The 18777-nt window shown below is 32.2% G+C and overlaps 3 protein-coding genes across 5 annotated transcripts; 1 reads left to right on the top strand and 2 right to left on the bottom strand.

Annotated features, from left to right (window-relative positions):
- Positions 1 to 1360: 1360 nt before the first annotated feature.
- On the bottom strand, positions 1361 to 5292 carry LOC124447238 (protein lin-37 homolog). Of its 2 annotated transcripts, none has more exons than XM_046998132.1 (12): positions 5075 to 5292; positions 4929 to 4964; positions 4559 to 4597; positions 4456 to 4469; positions 4301 to 4354; positions 3799 to 3828; positions 3661 to 3664; positions 3374 to 3518; positions 3242 to 3273; positions 2697 to 2781; positions 1862 to 1941; positions 1361 to 1781 (listed from the first exon to the last, which is right to left on the bottom strand). In XM_046998132.1, exons 1-12 carry the CDS (start codon positions 5152 to 5154, stop codon positions 1697 to 1699), a joined length of 684 nt encoding a protein of 227 aa, XP_046854088.1. In that variant the 5' UTR covers positions 5155 to 5292; the 3' UTR covers positions 1361 to 1696. The 2 variants fall into 2 exon arrangements, with proteins under 2 accessions (XP_046854088.1, XP_046854089.1); XM_046998133.1 differs by having other exon boundaries at positions 1862 to 1929.
- A 109-nt stretch (positions 5293 to 5401) lies between these two features.
- LOC124445216 lies at positions 5402 to 11378 on the top strand. Its single transcript, XM_046995924.1, has 23 exons — positions 5402 to 5696; positions 6212 to 6295; positions 6371 to 6421; positions 6514 to 6560; positions 6650 to 6722; positions 6834 to 6915; positions 6991 to 7182; positions 7259 to 7343; positions 7376 to 7413; positions 7516 to 7580; positions 7654 to 7722; positions 7847 to 7872; positions 7982 to 8085; positions 8176 to 8231; positions 8310 to 8357; positions 8418 to 8567; positions 8647 to 8712; positions 8832 to 9609; positions 9702 to 9766; positions 9860 to 10061; positions 10365 to 10405; positions 10666 to 10818; positions 10893 to 11378. The coding sequence occupies exons 1-23, from the start codon at positions 5553 to 5555 to the stop codon at positions 11259 to 11261; spliced, it is 2988 nt and encodes a 995-aa protein (XP_046851880.1). The 5' UTR covers positions 5402 to 5552; the 3' UTR covers positions 11262 to 11378.
- A 463-nt stretch (positions 11379 to 11841) lies between these two features.
- On the bottom strand, positions 11842 to 18677 carry LOC124447237 (dnaJ homolog subfamily A member 3, mitochondrial-like). 2 transcript variants are annotated; one of them, XM_046998131.1, is made up of 14 exons: positions 18544 to 18677; positions 18366 to 18431; positions 17487 to 17572; positions 17064 to 17144; positions 16908 to 16968; positions 16670 to 16821; positions 16106 to 16258; positions 15032 to 15179; positions 14615 to 14679; positions 14462 to 14533; positions 14031 to 14087; positions 13832 to 13947; positions 13508 to 13611; positions 11842 to 12116 (listed from the first exon to the last, which is right to left on the bottom strand). In XM_046998131.1, exons 1-14 carry the CDS (start codon positions 18653 to 18655, stop codon positions 12082 to 12084), a joined length of 1308 nt encoding a protein of 435 aa, XP_046854087.1. In that variant the 5' UTR covers positions 18656 to 18677; the 3' UTR covers positions 11842 to 12081. The 2 variants fall into 2 exon arrangements, with proteins under 2 accessions (XP_046854087.1, XP_046854086.1); XM_046998130.1 differs by lacking the exon at positions 11842 to 12116 and adding an exon at positions 12710 to 13067.
- Positions 18678 to 18777: the final 100 nt, after the last annotated feature.

Below are 18777 nucleotides of genomic sequence, written 5' to 3'. Positions count from 1 at the left end.
GTAAAATTTCCTCGTTACAAAACCTTAGCTATAATCCCATCGGAGAAAATTTAACAATTCATGATGGAAAAAATGGGACAAATAGTGTGTTAACACTCAGCCACAAGCCAGCGAATTTTGAAAACATAAAATCTGTCAAATGAAAGATATTCTTTATCAACTTTGTGCAGTAAATTTTTTCATCAATTGTTATATCAAACAATAGATTCTTTTATAGCTTCAAAGTATCCGTACCACAGCGGCAGTTGTTTGTGCCGCCATTTTATGAAACGAGGAATGTTACTAGAAGCAAGAAATTAAGCCCCTTCGCCACTGTGTCGGGGAATTCTAAAATATTTTTGTTCTTACTGTGTTTTTGCTAATTTTAACCATTGAACAACACTTTCCGGTGTTACTGAAATACAAACATTAAAGAACAGAAAGATTTCTTTTGTTGCATTTTATTCATAAGCATTGTTCCAGATTGAAAGTGAAAAATAATAAGAGTTAATTCGAAAACTTTTACTGAAACATTAAAAATCTAAATATGACAACATTTTCTATAAATTATCCAATATCAAATTAACGCCTCCCCCTTAAAGCGTGAGTTTTTATTAAACGTCTCCCTCTAACAAACGCCCGTCTCTAACAGACACTTCACACACAGATACCAATATAATCTTATTAAAGTGGTCATCGACAGATCTCAGAAACTGTATATTAAGTCTTAGTTTTGTTTTCATTTGATCACATCAAGAGATAGAAATAATATCAGCATCATTTCAGCACCTCTTTAACTAACGCAACCTAACCCCACCCCCCGTATAACAGCTTATGCTCGTCATTCCTATTGCTCAAAAAATTTTATTGACTGGCTGCCATCATGGTTATCACATGCACGTAATAACATATGGCACATTTGTAATAAGCATGGCACAAAAAATTTTAATGAAGTGGCGCCCTTCTGTATATTTCTTATTCTGTACAAACGCATTTCATTTTTCTGAACGTCGTGTATAAATACAAAATAATTTGATCAAAATGAGGGATTTGTAAAGTAAACTTCAACAATCAATATATACATGTGCATGAGTGAGAAAGAGTTAGAGGTTAAAATTATCAAAACATTACACCACTATTACTACACTCGCTTGATATTATTTTCTTCGATTTATGAAGATTTACTGAACTCGTAGAATGCACTAATAAGATCACAAATGTTTTAACAGAAACAATTTTATGACCTCATTTTTCAGTTCTTATTCCATAATTTGTCAGTCCTCCACAATAACAATGCACGAAAGAATTAATCATATTGAACAAACATGTAGCTATGTTGTTCACTACACAAATAAATTTTAAGAAAGAAATTCAAGCAAAATACCTGTTTGTACCGTTCTTTAGACAATATCGATTAGTGCAAGTTACAAATTTCTTGACAACTTAATTTAGCAATGATTATAAAGTTTGATATTAAAAATATGATAATAAACGTCGCTATATATTGTTGACTATGACATAGTGCTGCCTTATTAACAAATCAAATTGTACATTTAACTAGAATGACGTCATTTTACACAACAATCATTGAGAAAAACGCATAAAATTGAGTAAGATAACACGAAAGTTTGTATAAACACCTGCTTATCAGCACCGGTAAAACGCAGCAATTCAAATTTTCTTAAAAAACACCTTGAACACATCAGGATAATAATCCTTAGATTTGTTGATTAAAAAGCTTTCTTATCATTTGGATACTTGTCATAAAAGGACGTTGATTTTCTTGTGATGCTTCTTTCCACCTGAGGAATTATAAAACATTTAAAATTTCAAATGCAAAAAAAAAACCGCGTCAGAAATTGATGGAAAGTAATTGTAAAACCTTCGACGAACTTCTTTCCATCGAGTTATGTGTTGTTTAAGGAGGTCCGAAGAAGAAGCTGGACAATTCTGTTGCAAAAACTGAAACGTTAAGTTAAGGAATATCATTATCACAAACTAATCTGACATCCACACGAGTACATTAGTTGGGTACAAAGGCACACCAGAGAGCACACAGGCAGACGTTGATTACATTTTGAAATAAATAATTTTTAATTCTTTACAATGGTAACCCTTAATAGGCTATTTAGACTACGAGCAAGCCATTGAGCCGTGCTATTGATCCTTATTCATTTTGGATAGAAAACTGAAATAGATTTATTAAACTAAAACTATTAGCTCATTAACTGCACACTCTCATCTTACTTCATGACGTAAAAAAGCGGGACGGTCGCACGAAGTTTGTATAGCGTTATCCTTTAGATGGTAATTTTTTCAAACATGTAAAAAAGTGATTATATTTTCTTTACGAAAATGAAACTTTGTAATTCTAGAACCAATATTGTATTTTATTGATTGTCCAGTTTGAATCCTAGATTTTTTTACGAGATTTTTGAAGCGTTCAAACATTACTATCAAGTACATAGATAGCGCTGTTTGGCTTTCGTGCAGTTGACAACAGTTTTCTTACGCAACAATAATGTTAAACGAGTGAAATCCAAAACAAAATGATTGTGTGGCTGTGATTCTTTCATTTCTATCTTAGAATTAGTCATTTCAGCGGTCATTTTTATAATACACCGTGAACACAAGCACTCTGTTACAAAATTCCACGACAGAGCTTTTCACAATGCTTTTAAATTTAAAAATTTGCTTTTGAAAATTATTTTACTCACATCTGATTTCCAAGTTTCCGCGCGAGTTTGAGGAAGAGGTGTCGGTATACAAGATGGTAAACCAACGTTAACAGGGACTGGAAGACTATAGGTGTTTATAAATTGAAGAAAAGTACTCTTTACTCATTTAGTCAAGCTCAGACAACAGAAATAAAACAACAAAAAATTGTAAAGTGTTGCAAATAAATTTTTTGTTTAAATATAAATATCAAAGCCCAGCAAAGTGCTTTTGCTGGGCTTTGATATTTATATTTAAACTTCGCTTTCCGCCCGGTATATCCCTGGTCAAAATTTTTTGTTGTTAAATTTTGCAAAAAGTAAAAATCGTGTTTTTCTTTTCATTGTTAAATGATTACGGAGTAAGTGATAGTTATAGATATTTTAATACAACATCAACCAACCAGAATTAAGTGAAAGGAAATCAATAGAAAGTAAGAGAATTTTGTGTATGAAAATAAATACTCTGTAAGCAAAGAACGGATAAACCACAAAACAAAGAAAGTTTGTATAACTACGTACATACAGTCTGTGTTTGATATTTTTACCTATAAAGAGCTTCGGAATTCACTTCACCTACCTACAATAAGTTTATAATGATAACAAAATAAAATCTTTTTCACAACATAAATTTAATACATGAACAAATGCCAAAAATAAATAGCTGATAAAAAACATACCATTGTGGTGAGATTTTCAACATTTGAATCTTTCACAGATTCATGTGGTTTATTTTTCATCCATGCACGGGCTAATGTATACAAGGATGTGCCTTTGTGAAATTTTGCAAAATCCACACTGCGATCAAACAACTTGCAAATATGCCTAAATGAAAAAGTGACTTTAGCTTAAAGCATCTCTGAAAAAAATTTTTTTAGGGCAACTATTTTGTTTTGTTTGAAGATAGGAATGAAGCTTTCCGTACAACTATGTAAAATAATTTCAACACAAAATACCACATACGTACGTTGCTGTGTTTTTATCCATGATTTGATGGAAAGTTAAATGTAAAAAAGAGAAAAACTCAACTAACAATCAAACAATTTGAATTTATAAACAATGAAATTTTCAATGAGGATTTAACAATAACATAAATGGAACTAACGTTGTTGTGGAGCATCCATCATCTGAGTTTCTAAAATGAAGAAAGATGGCTTATAGGCAAACTACTGATCAATAAGGTCTTGACAAAGTCTAGCTGTTTGTAATTGTTTGTCTTTGGGTCAATATAGCAGCTGTTATTTGCATGGTGATCTTGCATTGAGATTTTAACAAATCACAATTCAGAAAGGGATGTCTTAAGAGCAGTCCATTTTGCTGAATTTAATCAATCATATCCTTAGTTATCTGTTATAAAACTAGGCAAAATTTTGTAATCATTTTCACTGTTTTAGTTTAGAACCATACCTATGATGTAAATTTGAAACATAAACAATATATATTTTGATGAAAAAGATATATATTACAATATTTTAAAGGAGATATTAATTTCCATTTGATAGCTAGCTCCATATATTTTCTAAATTTTCAGATAACCTGATGAACTACAATATATTCTGTTAATATCCAAGTAAGTATTAAAATAATTTTGTGTTAACATTACGTACCAGAATCTTGAGATGGATTTTCACGTTTAATTCTTTTTCTTGGTGGTTTGTTTCCTAAAAAACAGGGCATTTACTCGTCAACCTTACTTGATAATAATACCAAATAACACAAAGAAAAATAACAAAATGTAATTTCTTCAAATTTGTTTATCTACCTGATGTAGTTGTTCTTCATTTTACAAAACAATTTCCCCAAAAAGAAGAGATTTATATTCATTTTTCATCCAACATTATATTGTGGTATAGTAATCAAATTACCTTTTACGTGGAGTTGATGGTTGTTGCATGGGCATATAGCTAAATATTCAAGAAAAGTATTGCATCATTGAGAAGAATGAAATGTATGAGGCTGGTTTTGAGTCATTTTATCATTCTTTATTAAGATAAATCAAGCAAAAAGTTTTCCTATCTGTTTTACACAATTAGCAAAACTTGGGCTTATGAAATTTTAATCAATGAATTTACATGATTTGTAATTTTGATGGTGCTAACTTTCTATAAATAATTCAGTTAGTAAAAAGTATTCTTATAAAAACTGTTGACTAATAGGAATAAGCATAACAAATTTGTGCAAGTCAAAACTTTGTTACATGTATAAAAAAGTTGTTATGAATGATCTTCAACTTACCTGTTTTCTCCTCTGACATCTTGAATAAGTGGAGTACTAGTAAGAATAGTTTAAAACATCGATGTTTAATGACTGAACATGAAGAGAGAAGGAGAACAGGGAAGAATGGTAAAACATTCAAATATGACTGATAATACAATCACTACCTGTACGTATCTTGTTTTTCTGATAATTTTTTCAACAAGTCGTCCAAAGCGCTCCTTGTGTCTGCTAAACGTCCGGCCATAAGTTTTGCGTTTCAAAGTATACTACTTTACATTTCGTTCGTTCGATTTTGTTGATTTTTTATTTGGGTTATCTTCTGATCTACTCATCTTACTAATATAAATTAAAAATTTTGCTGTAAAAATTTATTTTAAACTCCTATTGGTCAATAAATAGCGGGACGTATGATGTATTTCATTGGTTATTGAAAAACTCGTTCCCAGTCCACATTTACCAACTTTTAAATGCTCATAAATTTTAGTAAATTTCTTTCTTCCTGCTTTAAGAATCCAGTGGATCACGGCAGTTGGGACAATTTTCTTCGAGAAATGGAGAAAGGTCAAAGACTTTTGTCCAAGGCTTCTTCGTCGAGCCGTTAGTAGTTTTTTTATGATAAGCCAAGCGATGAGGTAGTTTTACATGGAAAGGCGCGAGATAAAGAAAGACCTCTCCACAAACATGAATCACGAGGCAGCAATGGATGGTTTTCTTGAAAAAATTGGTTTGTTTAGAAAACCTATTGCTAAGGACGGATCATGCTTGTTCAGAGCTGTTGCAGAGCAAGTATGTGTAGATTGAATCGTTTGAAACTATGATAGCAGAAAATGCCTTCATTTTTTTGCCAATTTTATTTTAAGTTTTGCTATATTGTTTCAAATTTAACGCTCAATACTTCAAATTTAGAATTTTTTTACCATGTTCAACACTTTCAAATCAAAGCGATCTATTCCAGTGAAATGTATTTGTTTTGATTTGATATTTATATTCCACCTAATGAATTTGGAAATTATCATAAGATGGGACAATAATGGAGCGTTTTTTCCTCAACATTATAACATATAAGGAATAAATATAGAATTCATTTGGTCACGTATGAAAAGTGTTAGAAATGCCTTTTTATCTTTGGTTACAATGGAGAAAGATTGGTTATGATTCATACATACAATATTAATATGAAATGAGTGATTTGTAGGTAGCAAATCATCTTTGACTTGCATTCACATTCAAAAGATTTCTCCTGATGACTTTCTTGTTTTTGATAATCTATTTGTATTCATTTAAAATTATTTGTATCAAAGGTATTTAACTGCCAGGCAGAACATACAAGAGTAAGAGGAGAATGTATTGAATTCATGAACAAGAATAAAGAAAGATTTGAAGCGGTAATGTTCAGCAGTTTTCAAAACTGTAATGTAATTTGCCATGCTGACTTGATCTTTTATGCTAATTTTTATTAGTTTGTGGAGGGGCCTTTTGACCACCATTTGTTCAACTTAAGAAGTCAAAAGGTTCATATATTAATCTTCCAAATTTTGTTTTTATAATCTGCATGCAATACATTACCAACTGCTGCTTTATCTATTGTTGAATTATTATCTAGCAATGGGCAGGCCAAGTTGAAATACAAGCCCTCTCTTTGATGTATAAGTAAGCATTTCTGTGGTTAAGAGATATCTATTGTTAATTGTTTGTATTTAATATTTTTAGAACAAAATCTATCATTCTTTCCTGCATAGGTGTGATTTTTTGGTATACAAGGATGTGAACACAGGTCCAATAAAAGCAACTGAAAATAATTTTGAAAAAAAGGTAAATGTTTCCAACATAAGACATTGAATTACAAAATATACAAAATGAAATACATTAATATTGATGAATAGGCAATTTATTAAGTAACCATTAAGAATTTTTAATTTTTAGATAATTCTTTGTTACTCCAATGGAAATCATTATGATAGTATATTCCCACACTCATATAAAAGCAATCTTGGGTTTTGTCAGTGTACGTAAATTTTTTTAACACTTATATTATTGATACAATACATTTGAGAAAAGATAATTTTCCTTTTACCTTCAGCTATAGTTTTTGAGTTACTATATGGAAAAGTTTTCCCATTTTTGATGGAAGCTCATCCTGAAAAGAAGGCAATCAATTCCAACTTGGTTGAAAGAAATGATCAAGGTTGTGATGGTAAATTGGCAAATGATCAGGCCACTGGTAATAAAGAAGAAAATGATGGATGGACAACTGTGAAGAGTAAGAAACAAGGTGAGATGAAATTAAAATGGAATAAAAGATACTTGATGATGATAGTTTGTTTGTGTTTATAACTTTTTGATATTAGGAAAAACATCAATTAAAATCAAAAGAATGCAGAGCAAAACTCTTCTGATCAGTCATCTCCATTATCTTCTAAACTGTATTGGGAAATGATGAGGTCTATGGACACAGAGAATTACAGAAATATTGCATTGGAAATCTGGGAGCAAAGAAAGAAAGGTGATTTGTATTCTATGTGTTTGCTTTGCTTTTATTTTTACATTTAATATTGAATGTTCATATATCTTTGTAATGAGAATTATTAAATTTTCATCAATGTAGAACAACAACATAAAGATCAATCTGTTGCTGCAAGTATTCAATTTAGGAAAAATGAACGATGCCAGGTGCAGAAAAAATACTTTATAGAAATATAATGCATGTGTGCACATCAGTGTTAAATTATGAAATATTTTCCAGGTTCGACATCCTCAAGATGAAAAACTATATTGGGCTGTAATTGATGATGTTTTAGATGAAAAATGCAAGGTCAGTTTGACTAAAATTTTTAACACAGGAAATGTTTATCGAATCATGTATTATTCAATTATGCACATTGGTTGTAAATACGTAATTAAAAACTAAAACTGTTTTTATCAAATTATTTCTGCAGATTTGGATACCAGAGCTTAAAGAAAGGTATTTTATGATAAGTAATTTTGTGAAAATTTGTTTATCAAGATTCTGGGTTAGTATGTTAAAGCGTTTGGATTGTCTTGTTAAAATTATTGTTTCAATATTTATGTAGAAAAGTCGTCTCATTCTCCCGTCTTAAACCAAAAGAACAGCACTCAAATTATCGAGAATTATCGGGCTATTATCGTAAACAAGAGAGTAACGACGAAACTACTCGTATGTTTCATAAAAATATACCCAAATATTTACATTTTATTGATTCTTCTCAAAGATTACACACGACTAATCTCGTTGTTTTCATTAAAGGTGTCTCAGATGATCAGAAAACTAACAAACGACGAAAATCGAACAGAAATAAAAAGGTTCATGTGCTGGCATGTGTATGGTTCTAGAGAAAAAAACATTGAAATGTTTGATCAAGAATTAAATTTTGTCTTTAGGTCGAGACAAATGAAACCCAACAAGAAACGTCCATACAGGTGAAGACAGTAAGTACGTGGGTAAAAAAAATGCAGTTCTTGTTACCAAAAATTTTTTTTTTTTGATAGCAGGAAGATGGTTCTGGACGGCAAAAAGGAGAAAAAAACAGACGACGTAAAAGCAATAACAATTTTGTTCGTGCCAAAGATAACAGAAGAGATTTTAATCAAATACAAAATGATGTTGTTTCTCAGGTGAAACAACATTTACTTAAAAAGGCAAACTGTTTTTTTATTTCTAACGATCAATATTCAATTACGCATGCAGCTTGTTTTCAGAAATATTTTATTTTCAAAGGAACGAGGATCGTATGAAGTAAATGCTTTTCCAGCTCTTCCCACTAAAGACGAGCATCCTACCCCAGTATGATTTAAATGGCATTTCTTACTATAATTTTAGTCCACAGTTATATATGTTAATTTCTGATGTTAATCGAGTTATATTTCATAATAAAACTTTACGACCAACATCTTTTATCACAGGATAAAGAAGGTGACGAGTTTTCTAACAGTAGCCATGATCCTGCTGCATTTTGGAGGAAACGAAGAGAAGTTGGGCAAATTGAGAAAACAGCAGAATTAAAGACAACCATGGAGTCTAAATTGGATAAGATCAAAGATAATGTACCACATAATGACATTTGTAAAAATGATATTGTAAAGAACGAAGCAAAAAGCATTGTAAATGAATCATCTAAACCATCTCTTGAGAATTCAACTTTGCGTGGAATTTCCTTGGAACCATCATCATCCAGCATCCCGGAAATATCCTCTAGCATCCCGGAAATATCCTCTAGCATCCAAGAAATATCCTCCAGCACCATAGAAGACTCTCACAAACACAAACAAGAATCGCTAGAAGCGGCAACTGAAAACCACCTTGACGACGACGACGAAGATAACAATCATAAATTTCCTGATCATGGAAATAGGACGAAAGAAGAAAAAAAACACGTAAATTGGAAAGATTTGCAGAACAATGAAGACAACCACGTAGTTAATGACAAAATCGCTCAAAACAAAACTAAAGAAACCAATGAAATGAACAAGACCGTTTTAACAGACGAAAAAGCTGTGTTGAAAGACACTGTTATTGAAATTGAGCAGGAAAACGTCGCAGGAAATAATTCGTTGAATAAGATTGAATTTTATGAAAATCAAGAAAACGTCAATCATCAGACGAACTTTGAGGTCATTTCAAATCCTATCAATGAAGATAATCAGGTGCAAAGCACACCTCTGACAGAAAAAGTACTTTCCTGTAAGTATTTCAATGATAGTAGGCATGTAGAAATTACTATACCTACACGAGTGATAAATATTTTGACCAGTTTGTACAAATTAAATTATCAGTTGTAGGACATGATTCGGGAGAGAACATTGTTGAGAATGGTACAACTGTTGATTATGAAGAAAAGGTGTGTACCTGTTCAGTATAAAATCCACCACACCCATTGATAACCAACTGAATATTATGATGGGTTATATTTTTATGATATATTTGTTGATAGGAAGAACAAGGATCCTTGACACCACATATGTCCAACTACACGTCACCAAACAGGAATTCCCCGTCATTTTATAATGATCATACAGGCATGGAAACATCTAATATCGATATTCAACCTATCTTTGCACCAACAATACACAATGAAATTCTTAATGGTAATATATCATATTCAAGAGATATCGAGGGTAAAGATCTTCCACAAGGTTTGTGTGTGTGTGCACTCACTGTTTTAGGTTTATCTTAGTTCTAAGTATTATTTTATAACAACTGTAACAATTTCGAGATGATACAGCCAATCAAAGAAAGGAAGCGACGATAAAATTTGTGTTTTCCTTGAATTTCACACTCCTTAATTAAAGAAATTATCGTATTGCACCTCAAGAAGTGGCTTTATAAGTTGAACAAATTTTTGTGCAATTTTTAGTACTTACTATTGAAGTATTGGTGATATTTTCATTTCAAGGATGACTGGCCTCTCGCTAATGTTGTGCACGTTATTTTTTTAGATATGGAGGTTCTGCGATATTTTTACAACTATGGAATTTATGTAAGCATTTCTATTATTTCTATTCCAATGATGAGCTCGATTTTTATCGAATGTTTAATTGAAATTTATAACATTTCTCGACCTTTTACTTGTCAAGATTCAATCACACAGTTATCTTTGCCTGATTAACAATAGGCTTAAAGATAAAAGCTTCAGCTTTGCTCAACCATCACCACCAAGTGCTTTGAATCAAATCCCTATCAATAGTCTTGTCGATACAATTTTTTATCAGTTATTTCCTATTAACTTCCTTGCGTTAGGCGTATCGATTTTTCAGTGGCAGCGTGTTTCCGGGCAATACTCCTATGAGTCCCGTCTATCCTATGGTTAACCCCAACGCGGTATATGCAATGCAACAGCCCTATCAAAATCGAGCCATGGTAATTCCTCAGAACGTGTATCAACAAATGCAGGTCTGTACATCTGTTTCAAAAACCTTCATTTAAGTAAAGGGTAAATTCGTCAGAATTTCTTGTGTTTTATGTAGCAACCAACGCATGAGGACAACCAGCAATCAATTGCAGGTGACGACACTCATGAAAGAAATGAGAGTCCTGGGTTCAAACCAAATATCTCAATACACCAATCAGCAGGCTCGTACCATCCTATGCAACAAGCGCCACAACATCATATGTTTAGCTATGGCCAGATTTTTTCCACGGCTGGTCGTCCAGTTTATCCTGCTTATAACATTTACCCTCCGCGAGCACCCTTCTCTAGATACCCGGCAAACAAAATGGGATTCAATCGTCCATCAAATCGGAAGTACAACAATAGATATTTCAGAAATGACAACCATTCCAATGTTAAATTACACAATCTTCAAACTGGCTATGGTCACGTTAAAGACACATAGTAATCGACACAAACTCAACAGTTGTAGTTGAAGATTAACATTTATTTTATTGGAAACCAATTTAAACCAAGCATTTCATTTCCATAAATTCTCATTGTGTAATTTTTTTATCTGTTACAGCAGTGTAGATTTTTTTATTTCTTGTTTCATGTTGCCGTGTATCTCTAGACGATAACTTTTTAGCTTATGCAATGGAAGCGAAGGCGAACTCCCATTATCGTACTGCCCAAATTGACCCAAAACAAGGCGTGCATAGTCATTGTAGCAACGCAGTAACTTTTGTGTGAGAAAAATTCATGGCAAACTGTGCAAAATATAGATGTATTTTTTAACACTCGGTCATAACACTAGTTGAAACATCGGTCATAACACTAGTTGAAACATCGGTCATGACACTAGTTGAAACATCGGTCAGCCAGTTGAAACATCGGTAATATCAACATCGGTCATTCATCGAAATTCAAAATTAATGCCCAGTATATGGGTTGTCTGAATGTTGACACATCGAAGCCGAGATGAAACATCGGTCATGGCTCAGCCACAATAGAGCTTGAGTTATCACCAATTACCACAACATTTCTTTTTCATTTGTAACAAACATTCAATCATAAAATAGTAAAATATTTCTTCAGCTCAATATGATTTGCACAATACTCATATTTTCAAAATTGGTAAAACTAGTTAAATCACAAACATTTTACTATTTGGGAAGCAATTGATGCAAGACCGAATATTGATGTCAATTTAAAATCAACAAAGAAAAAATTAATAAATTTACCATGTTGTGCTTTAGTCACCCACAACCAGAACTTATTTCTCTTTATGTTTTCCTTATCAACTTTGGACCAATTTTGCCTTTGAAGAGACAGAGCCAGGGTAAGAAAATATATTTTCGTTAAACAATGCAAATTAAATTTTTCCTTGTACTGAATAGGTTTTATTTCAATATGTTGCTGTACTGTCAAACTTATTGATTAAGTTTTAGTAAGTTCCAACACGTAACAACTGCATACAGTATATAATATACAGCTTAGAGAGTTATTAAATATGTAGTTACTTAAATTTTGTAAAATGTTCACACAAAATTAAGAAAATATATTGTTAAACAATGCAAATTAAATTTTATATGAAGGAGCAGTTTATTTCAACAGTCTATATATGAGGGATTATAGTCTATATCAGGTTACGAGGGATCAAATATGTAGCAACAGTCTATATATGAGGGGTCATCAGTCTACATACGGGGAGCAACAGGCTATATACGAGAGATCATCAGTCTACATACGGGGGAGCAACAGTCTATATATGAGGGGTCATCAGTCTACATACGGGGAGCAACAGGCTATATATGAGGGATCATCAGTCTACATACGGGGGAGCAACAGGCTATATATGTATGGGAAAAATATAAATACTTTCTAAGCAATATTTATATAAATAACTATAAATTACGTTCAAAAACGTAACAGGGAAACCGCGAAGATCCCATAATATAATATACTCGTATTTGTACTAGTATGAATAAAAATTATCATTTCACTTTTAAAAATGCGTATCAAAATAATTTTATGCAGCAATTGCGTTATTTGGAAGAAAATAAAATTCCCGCAAATATGCCAGTACTGAGAAGAAAAGCAATAAACAAAGCCGTCCTTGTTGCTTTATCATTGGATTGATCAAGAATGTCGTTTCTATCAACGCTTTCGTCACCAAATTTCATATCATTTTTCACATCTTGTTTAATTTTATCACCGAAGTGATTGGCTCGATTTCTGAACGATTCCCAAGAAGAGCCCTCAAAGTTTCCTATACAATGTAATAAATTCTCGTTCATAATTTCCCATTTTCTGTCAAAAGTTTAGCATAAACTGAACATGTCTGCTCGCTTTAGATTCTTCGTAAATTGGGCAGTATCAAGATAGGATCAAATTGTTGATTCGGAAATCCGAATGTTCAATTGAATATAAGATAAAAATCAAAAATAAAAGAGGCTAGTGTGTATGTGTTTAAGTTGTCGAAACGACTGCAAACTCACATTGGCAGGCTATTACGCATATGAAGGAAAAAAGATGACGACTTTTTAAACGTAATCTATATGCCCCTCGTTATATGTGAAACATAGCATCTCCCTTGTTCTTACGTATGACATAAAGGCTCTCTCCTTCTGGGCATAGTTATATAAAATACGTAATTCGTAGATGAATGAAAAAAAAACTACGTATGCATCACACAACAAATTAGGCTACCTTTTCTGGCATTATTTTTATCCAGACCATTCACAGAGCCCTTAAGGTCTTCATCCAGTTCTGCCAAGGCAGTAATTAAAGCTCTTTGTTTTTCTGTTAAGTATCTAGAACATTTAGTACAAACTTAAACTTATATTCACTTCATTTATTGTTATATCATCTAATTTTCACTTCTTCATGTCATATTTATTATATATTAAATTGTACAACTGTAAAGATATTGTATGTAAAGCAGAATTAAGTTTTATTCGCCAAAAATAAATTGTTTTTAATCTAGTTGAAAAGTCATCAGATGACTGATATTCAAAGATTACATCAGTTTACCTTGGAATATTGATGGAAAAATGAACAAAATGATCACCCTTCCCAATACTGTTTAATCTTTGAATTCCCTTTCCTGAAAGACGAACTTTCTGTTGTGATTGAGTTCCAGTAGGGATCTATATAATACACAAGATCGTTAACTAATAGCTTACTAAATTGTTGTTACTAGATTTTAAAAAAAAACGTAAGGTTTCACTACCTTAATATCTACATCGCCATGTAATCCTGGAACTCTAATTGAACCTCCCAAAATTGCCTTAAGATAAATTTATGACAATGAGAAAGACAAATATTTTATTTACGTCATCGTGTCATGCAAAAAGTAAAAGGGACAAAAATTTATTTAGATGAGTTGAGTTGGAAAATTTACACCCACCAAGGTTATCTTTCATGTCAATTTATGCTACTGAATATGTTATTGCACAGAATATGTTAAATATAGCATAAAAATTGGGAAGGGGGTCTTATTTAACTTGACATTCAAACGAGGATGCAAAGAAAATCAAACTTTATCACAACATAGATAAATGATTGAGTTCATAAATTTTGCTAGAATATTATAGTGAACGGTACACACATAAAGACATGTCAAATGATTAATAAATTTAAACTTTATAACATGATTCTTACTTGAGTATAGCTAATTGATACGGTAGAATGGACATTCGCTCCATCACGCTCAAACAGTTTACTATTATCCACCTAAAGTAATTCAATTCACTTAAAAATTACAATTCAAACATTTAACTGCGTTTGCATGTTAATTTAGATTACAAAGTTTACCTTAAATGTTATAAATATTTCATTTCCACCCATTGGCATTCTTACAGTCTGACCATTCTCAATTCCTATGAAGGTTAACGAAAATTATGAGTTTTTGCAGAAGCATTTCCATTTCGTGGCACATGTTTTATCAAAATAAAGCTGAATCACCGAACTGAAAATCACGCAACTGGAATATCAACTATAGCCAAGTAACGCAACTGGACTATCACTATGATATGAGAGTCAGTTTTTAATAGAAAATTGTCACACACAAATTATCAATAAAAAGGTAGCTACATCCAGGTACGTTTTGAGTTCAATTAAGAAACCCCATTTGTGAGCACTAGAAAGGACTGGACACCAATAACAAATAAATCATCAATAACATGAGCCTGCAATGGTGCAACCAAAAGATAATTTAAGTATTCAACTCACCTGCAGGAACAGGTACAGTTATCTTCCGTGTTTCCATAATGCTTCCAGCTCCATTACATTTTCTACATGGAATCTTTATAACATATCCACTTCCACCACAACGACGACAAGTGGATCGCATGTGAAAGAAGCCCGTACTTATAGTCTCCTAGAAATACATGCAATGCTAAGATTTAAAATAATTCAGGTTTGCAGACTTCAAGTACACAAGACAGCATTTTACATATAAAACATACTCACTAGAACTAGTACAGTCTTTAAAACATACCTCACCAGAACCATTACATATGAAACATACTCACTAGAACTAGTACAGGCTTTAAAACATACCTCACCAGAACTATTACATATAAAACATACTCACTAGAACTAGTACAGGCTTTAAAACATACCTCACCAGAACTATTACATATAAAACATACTCACTAGAACTAGTACAGGCTTTAAAACATACCTCACCAGAACCATTACATATAAAACATACTCACTAGAACTAGTACAGGCTTTAAAACATACCTCACCAGAACCATTACATATGAAACATACTCACTAGAACTAGTACAGGCTTTAAAACATACCTCACCAGAACTATTACATATAAAACATACTCACTAGAACTAGTACAGTCTTTAAAACATACCTCACCAGAACCATTACATATGAAACATACTCACTAGAACTAGTACAGTCTTTAAAACATACCTCACCAGAACCATTACATATGAAACATACTCACTAGAACTAGTACAGTCTTTAAAACATACCTCACCAGAACCATTACATATAAAATATACTCACTAGAACTAGTACAGGCTTTAAAACATACCTCACCAGAACCATTACATATGAAACATACTCACTAGAACTAGTACAGGCTTTAAAACATACCTCACTAGAACCATTACATATAAAACATACTCACTAGAAGTAGTACAGGCTTTAAAACATACCTCACCAGAACCATTACATATAAAACATACTCACTAGAACTAGTACAGGCTTTAAAACATACCTCACCAGAACCATTACATATGAAACATACTCACTAGAACTAGTACAGTTTTTAAAACATACCTCACCAGAACCATTACATGCAGGGCATTTAGAAAGAGAGGTTCCAGGCTCAGCTCCAGAGCCATTACAATGATTACATGTCACTCTTGTTCGAACAGGCATTTCTTTATTGACTCCTTTTACAGCTTCCATAAAGCTCAATCTGAGTGAATACTGAATAAATATAAATTGTATCACATTCAATGATGGTTATGATAACACAGCTCAATGTCATGGCTATAGCTGGTTTAATAAAATGTACAATGAGAAACCTTTTGATAAAAAGTTTCATTTAGCCATGATAAACAAATGCATTCAAACTAATCTCACAATTTGAATCTCAATTATCATATGATCAATTTTTATTATACAAATAACCCTAACCAAACCCTCTCTTTACCGAGACCCTCCCTACCAAGACCACCTCAGTACCAAACCCTCTCCACCAAGACCCCTCCCTACCAAGACCACCTCAGTACCAAACCCTCTCCCTACCGAGAGCACCTCACTACCAAACCCTCTCTCTACCAAGACCCCCTCCTTCCCTTGAAGTATATTTGACAAAATAAATTAAAGTAATTAAACCTGTGCTGTTTCTTGAAACCCTCTAGAAGAGAAATTTGCTCCAGTTGCTCCAAATGGCCCTGTATTGCCACCAAAAAATGATTTGAGAATATCTTCAGGATTCATTCCTCCAAAAGAACCACCTCCACTAAATGGATTGCCAGCACCACTACCTACAATCAAACAACAAAATACATATAAAACAACGTAAAAAAAAAAGTAAAGAAATTTGCACAGTAAAAAAAGGACACAAAATTACCAGAAAAGTTACTCTGTCCATAATTATCATATGTTCTTCGCTTGTTTTCATCACTTAATACCTACACCAATAAAGAAAAGAAAATGAATATAATTGTATTTAACATGGTACAGTAAACAACAGACAATCAAGGCAAAAACAAAGTTGATTTCATACCTCATATGCTTCGCTGATTTCCTGAAATTTCTCTGCAGCACTTGCTGATTTATTAGTGTCAGGATGGTATTTCTTTGCAAGCTTTGATGTTGTGAAGTTAAAAATTACAATTACTCATCATAATTTTATAAAACAAACAATTTGTTCAACTCCTCAAACCAAAAAGTACAAAAAGCACTTAAAAAAAATTCTATGCGCAGTTAAAATTCTGTTTTGGGGGTACTTTTAGGAAGAAAAGTTTGAAGTTTGTGTAAATAAAATATTTCACAAAAATCAAATGCCGTTTCTTCACCAAACATAATCAACAATTGAAAGGAATGAAACAACATTTATGATTTTATGGAAGAAATGTACACAGCTTGCATTGTGTCTTTCACATAACTAAATAATGGCAAAAGTGACCTTTAATAAAAATAGACATACATCAAAGTAAGCTTTCTTTATCTCTTTTGCTGAAGCACTTCTTGATATCCCAAGTATTTTATAAAAGTCTTTCTGACAAATTTGCACTGAAAATAGTTTTCAAAAACACAATATAGTAACATCATGAAATATTTTAGTTAAAATGATAAAAAATATGTAGCAAAAAAATCTGTTTAAATGATATCAAAAATGAAAACTGTTGTGCAGTAATAAGCTTCCTTACACTAGTTCAATTAATATTAACAAAAATAACAACACTGCAAAGACAAGTAAGTAATATGAATTCATAAGTATATACCCCAATATATGGGATATGTAGACACATCAAATACTTAATATCATTATGTCAAATCATTTGCATTAAATTCATTGTATTTTAGATTCTTAAAATGCTAGTTTGAAGGTGATAACATATATTTTCATAAAGAACTGCATTCACTGATTTAATAATCTTTAAAAATTCACAATTTGATTTACCACAAGGTATAAATCCAATCTATGTCATACATAGAGGTAGCTACAATAACAAGGCATTTACAAGTCCTTGTGGCCTGATGATGACAACAAACTAGATATCCAAGAATTGTACAAAGTTAAAAAAAAACACTGCCTTTTGACTTGAGCTTTGAATGCAATGTGGTACATATTTTTTTCAATAACAAGTTATTCAACCCGTTTCTGTGATGGAAAACTTTACAGAATTCCAACATAAACATTCATCAAATTCAACAATCAAGTTTTAAGCAAAATTAACCTAATTGTGTTGTAAATTTCCACCCCAACAGTCACATACCTAAAACTGGCCTGTCCTTTAAAATACTCTGTTGTGTCTTTTACAAACACTGCAACCGGTTTTATGCTTTTAAACTTAAAACTTACGTGATGTATGAAAATGCTTCAAACTCCAGCGGTTTCTTATATCATCAAAATTCCTGAAGTATTCGACTGAAAAAATATATAATATGTGCTTGAATTTAATTAATACATAAATTAATCATGTCATGTATAAAAAGCTTACAAATGCTTTGAAAGAAATGGTAATTTACCGGCAACTTACGTTTTTGTTTTGAAGCTAAAACTGCATGTAATGGTCTATGTATTGATGATCTATATGTTGTAGAAAGAAGTGACAAACACCTCGTGCAAGTTTGAAATGTTTTCGACGCCATTTTTTAAAAGCATGCTGTGAGGTGAGACGTCACGGGCACTGGGCACTAGTACGTCTTCGTTGAAGACGTAGCCGTAGTTGTCGAAGATGATTATCAGTGAATCCAGTGATGAAAATGTGAAA

Source organism: Xenia sp. Carnegie-2017, unplaced genomic scaffold (genome assembly GCF_021976095.1).
Source record: "Xenia sp. Carnegie-2017 unplaced genomic scaffold, XeniaSp_v1 HiC_scaffold_22, whole genome shotgun sequence".
Lineage (NCBI taxonomy): Eukaryota > Metazoa > Cnidaria > Anthozoa > Malacalcyonacea > Xeniidae > Xenia > Xenia sp. Carnegie-2017.
The sequence above is the reverse complement of the archived record's forward strand: the minus strand, read 5'-3'. Positions and strand labels throughout refer to the sequence as shown.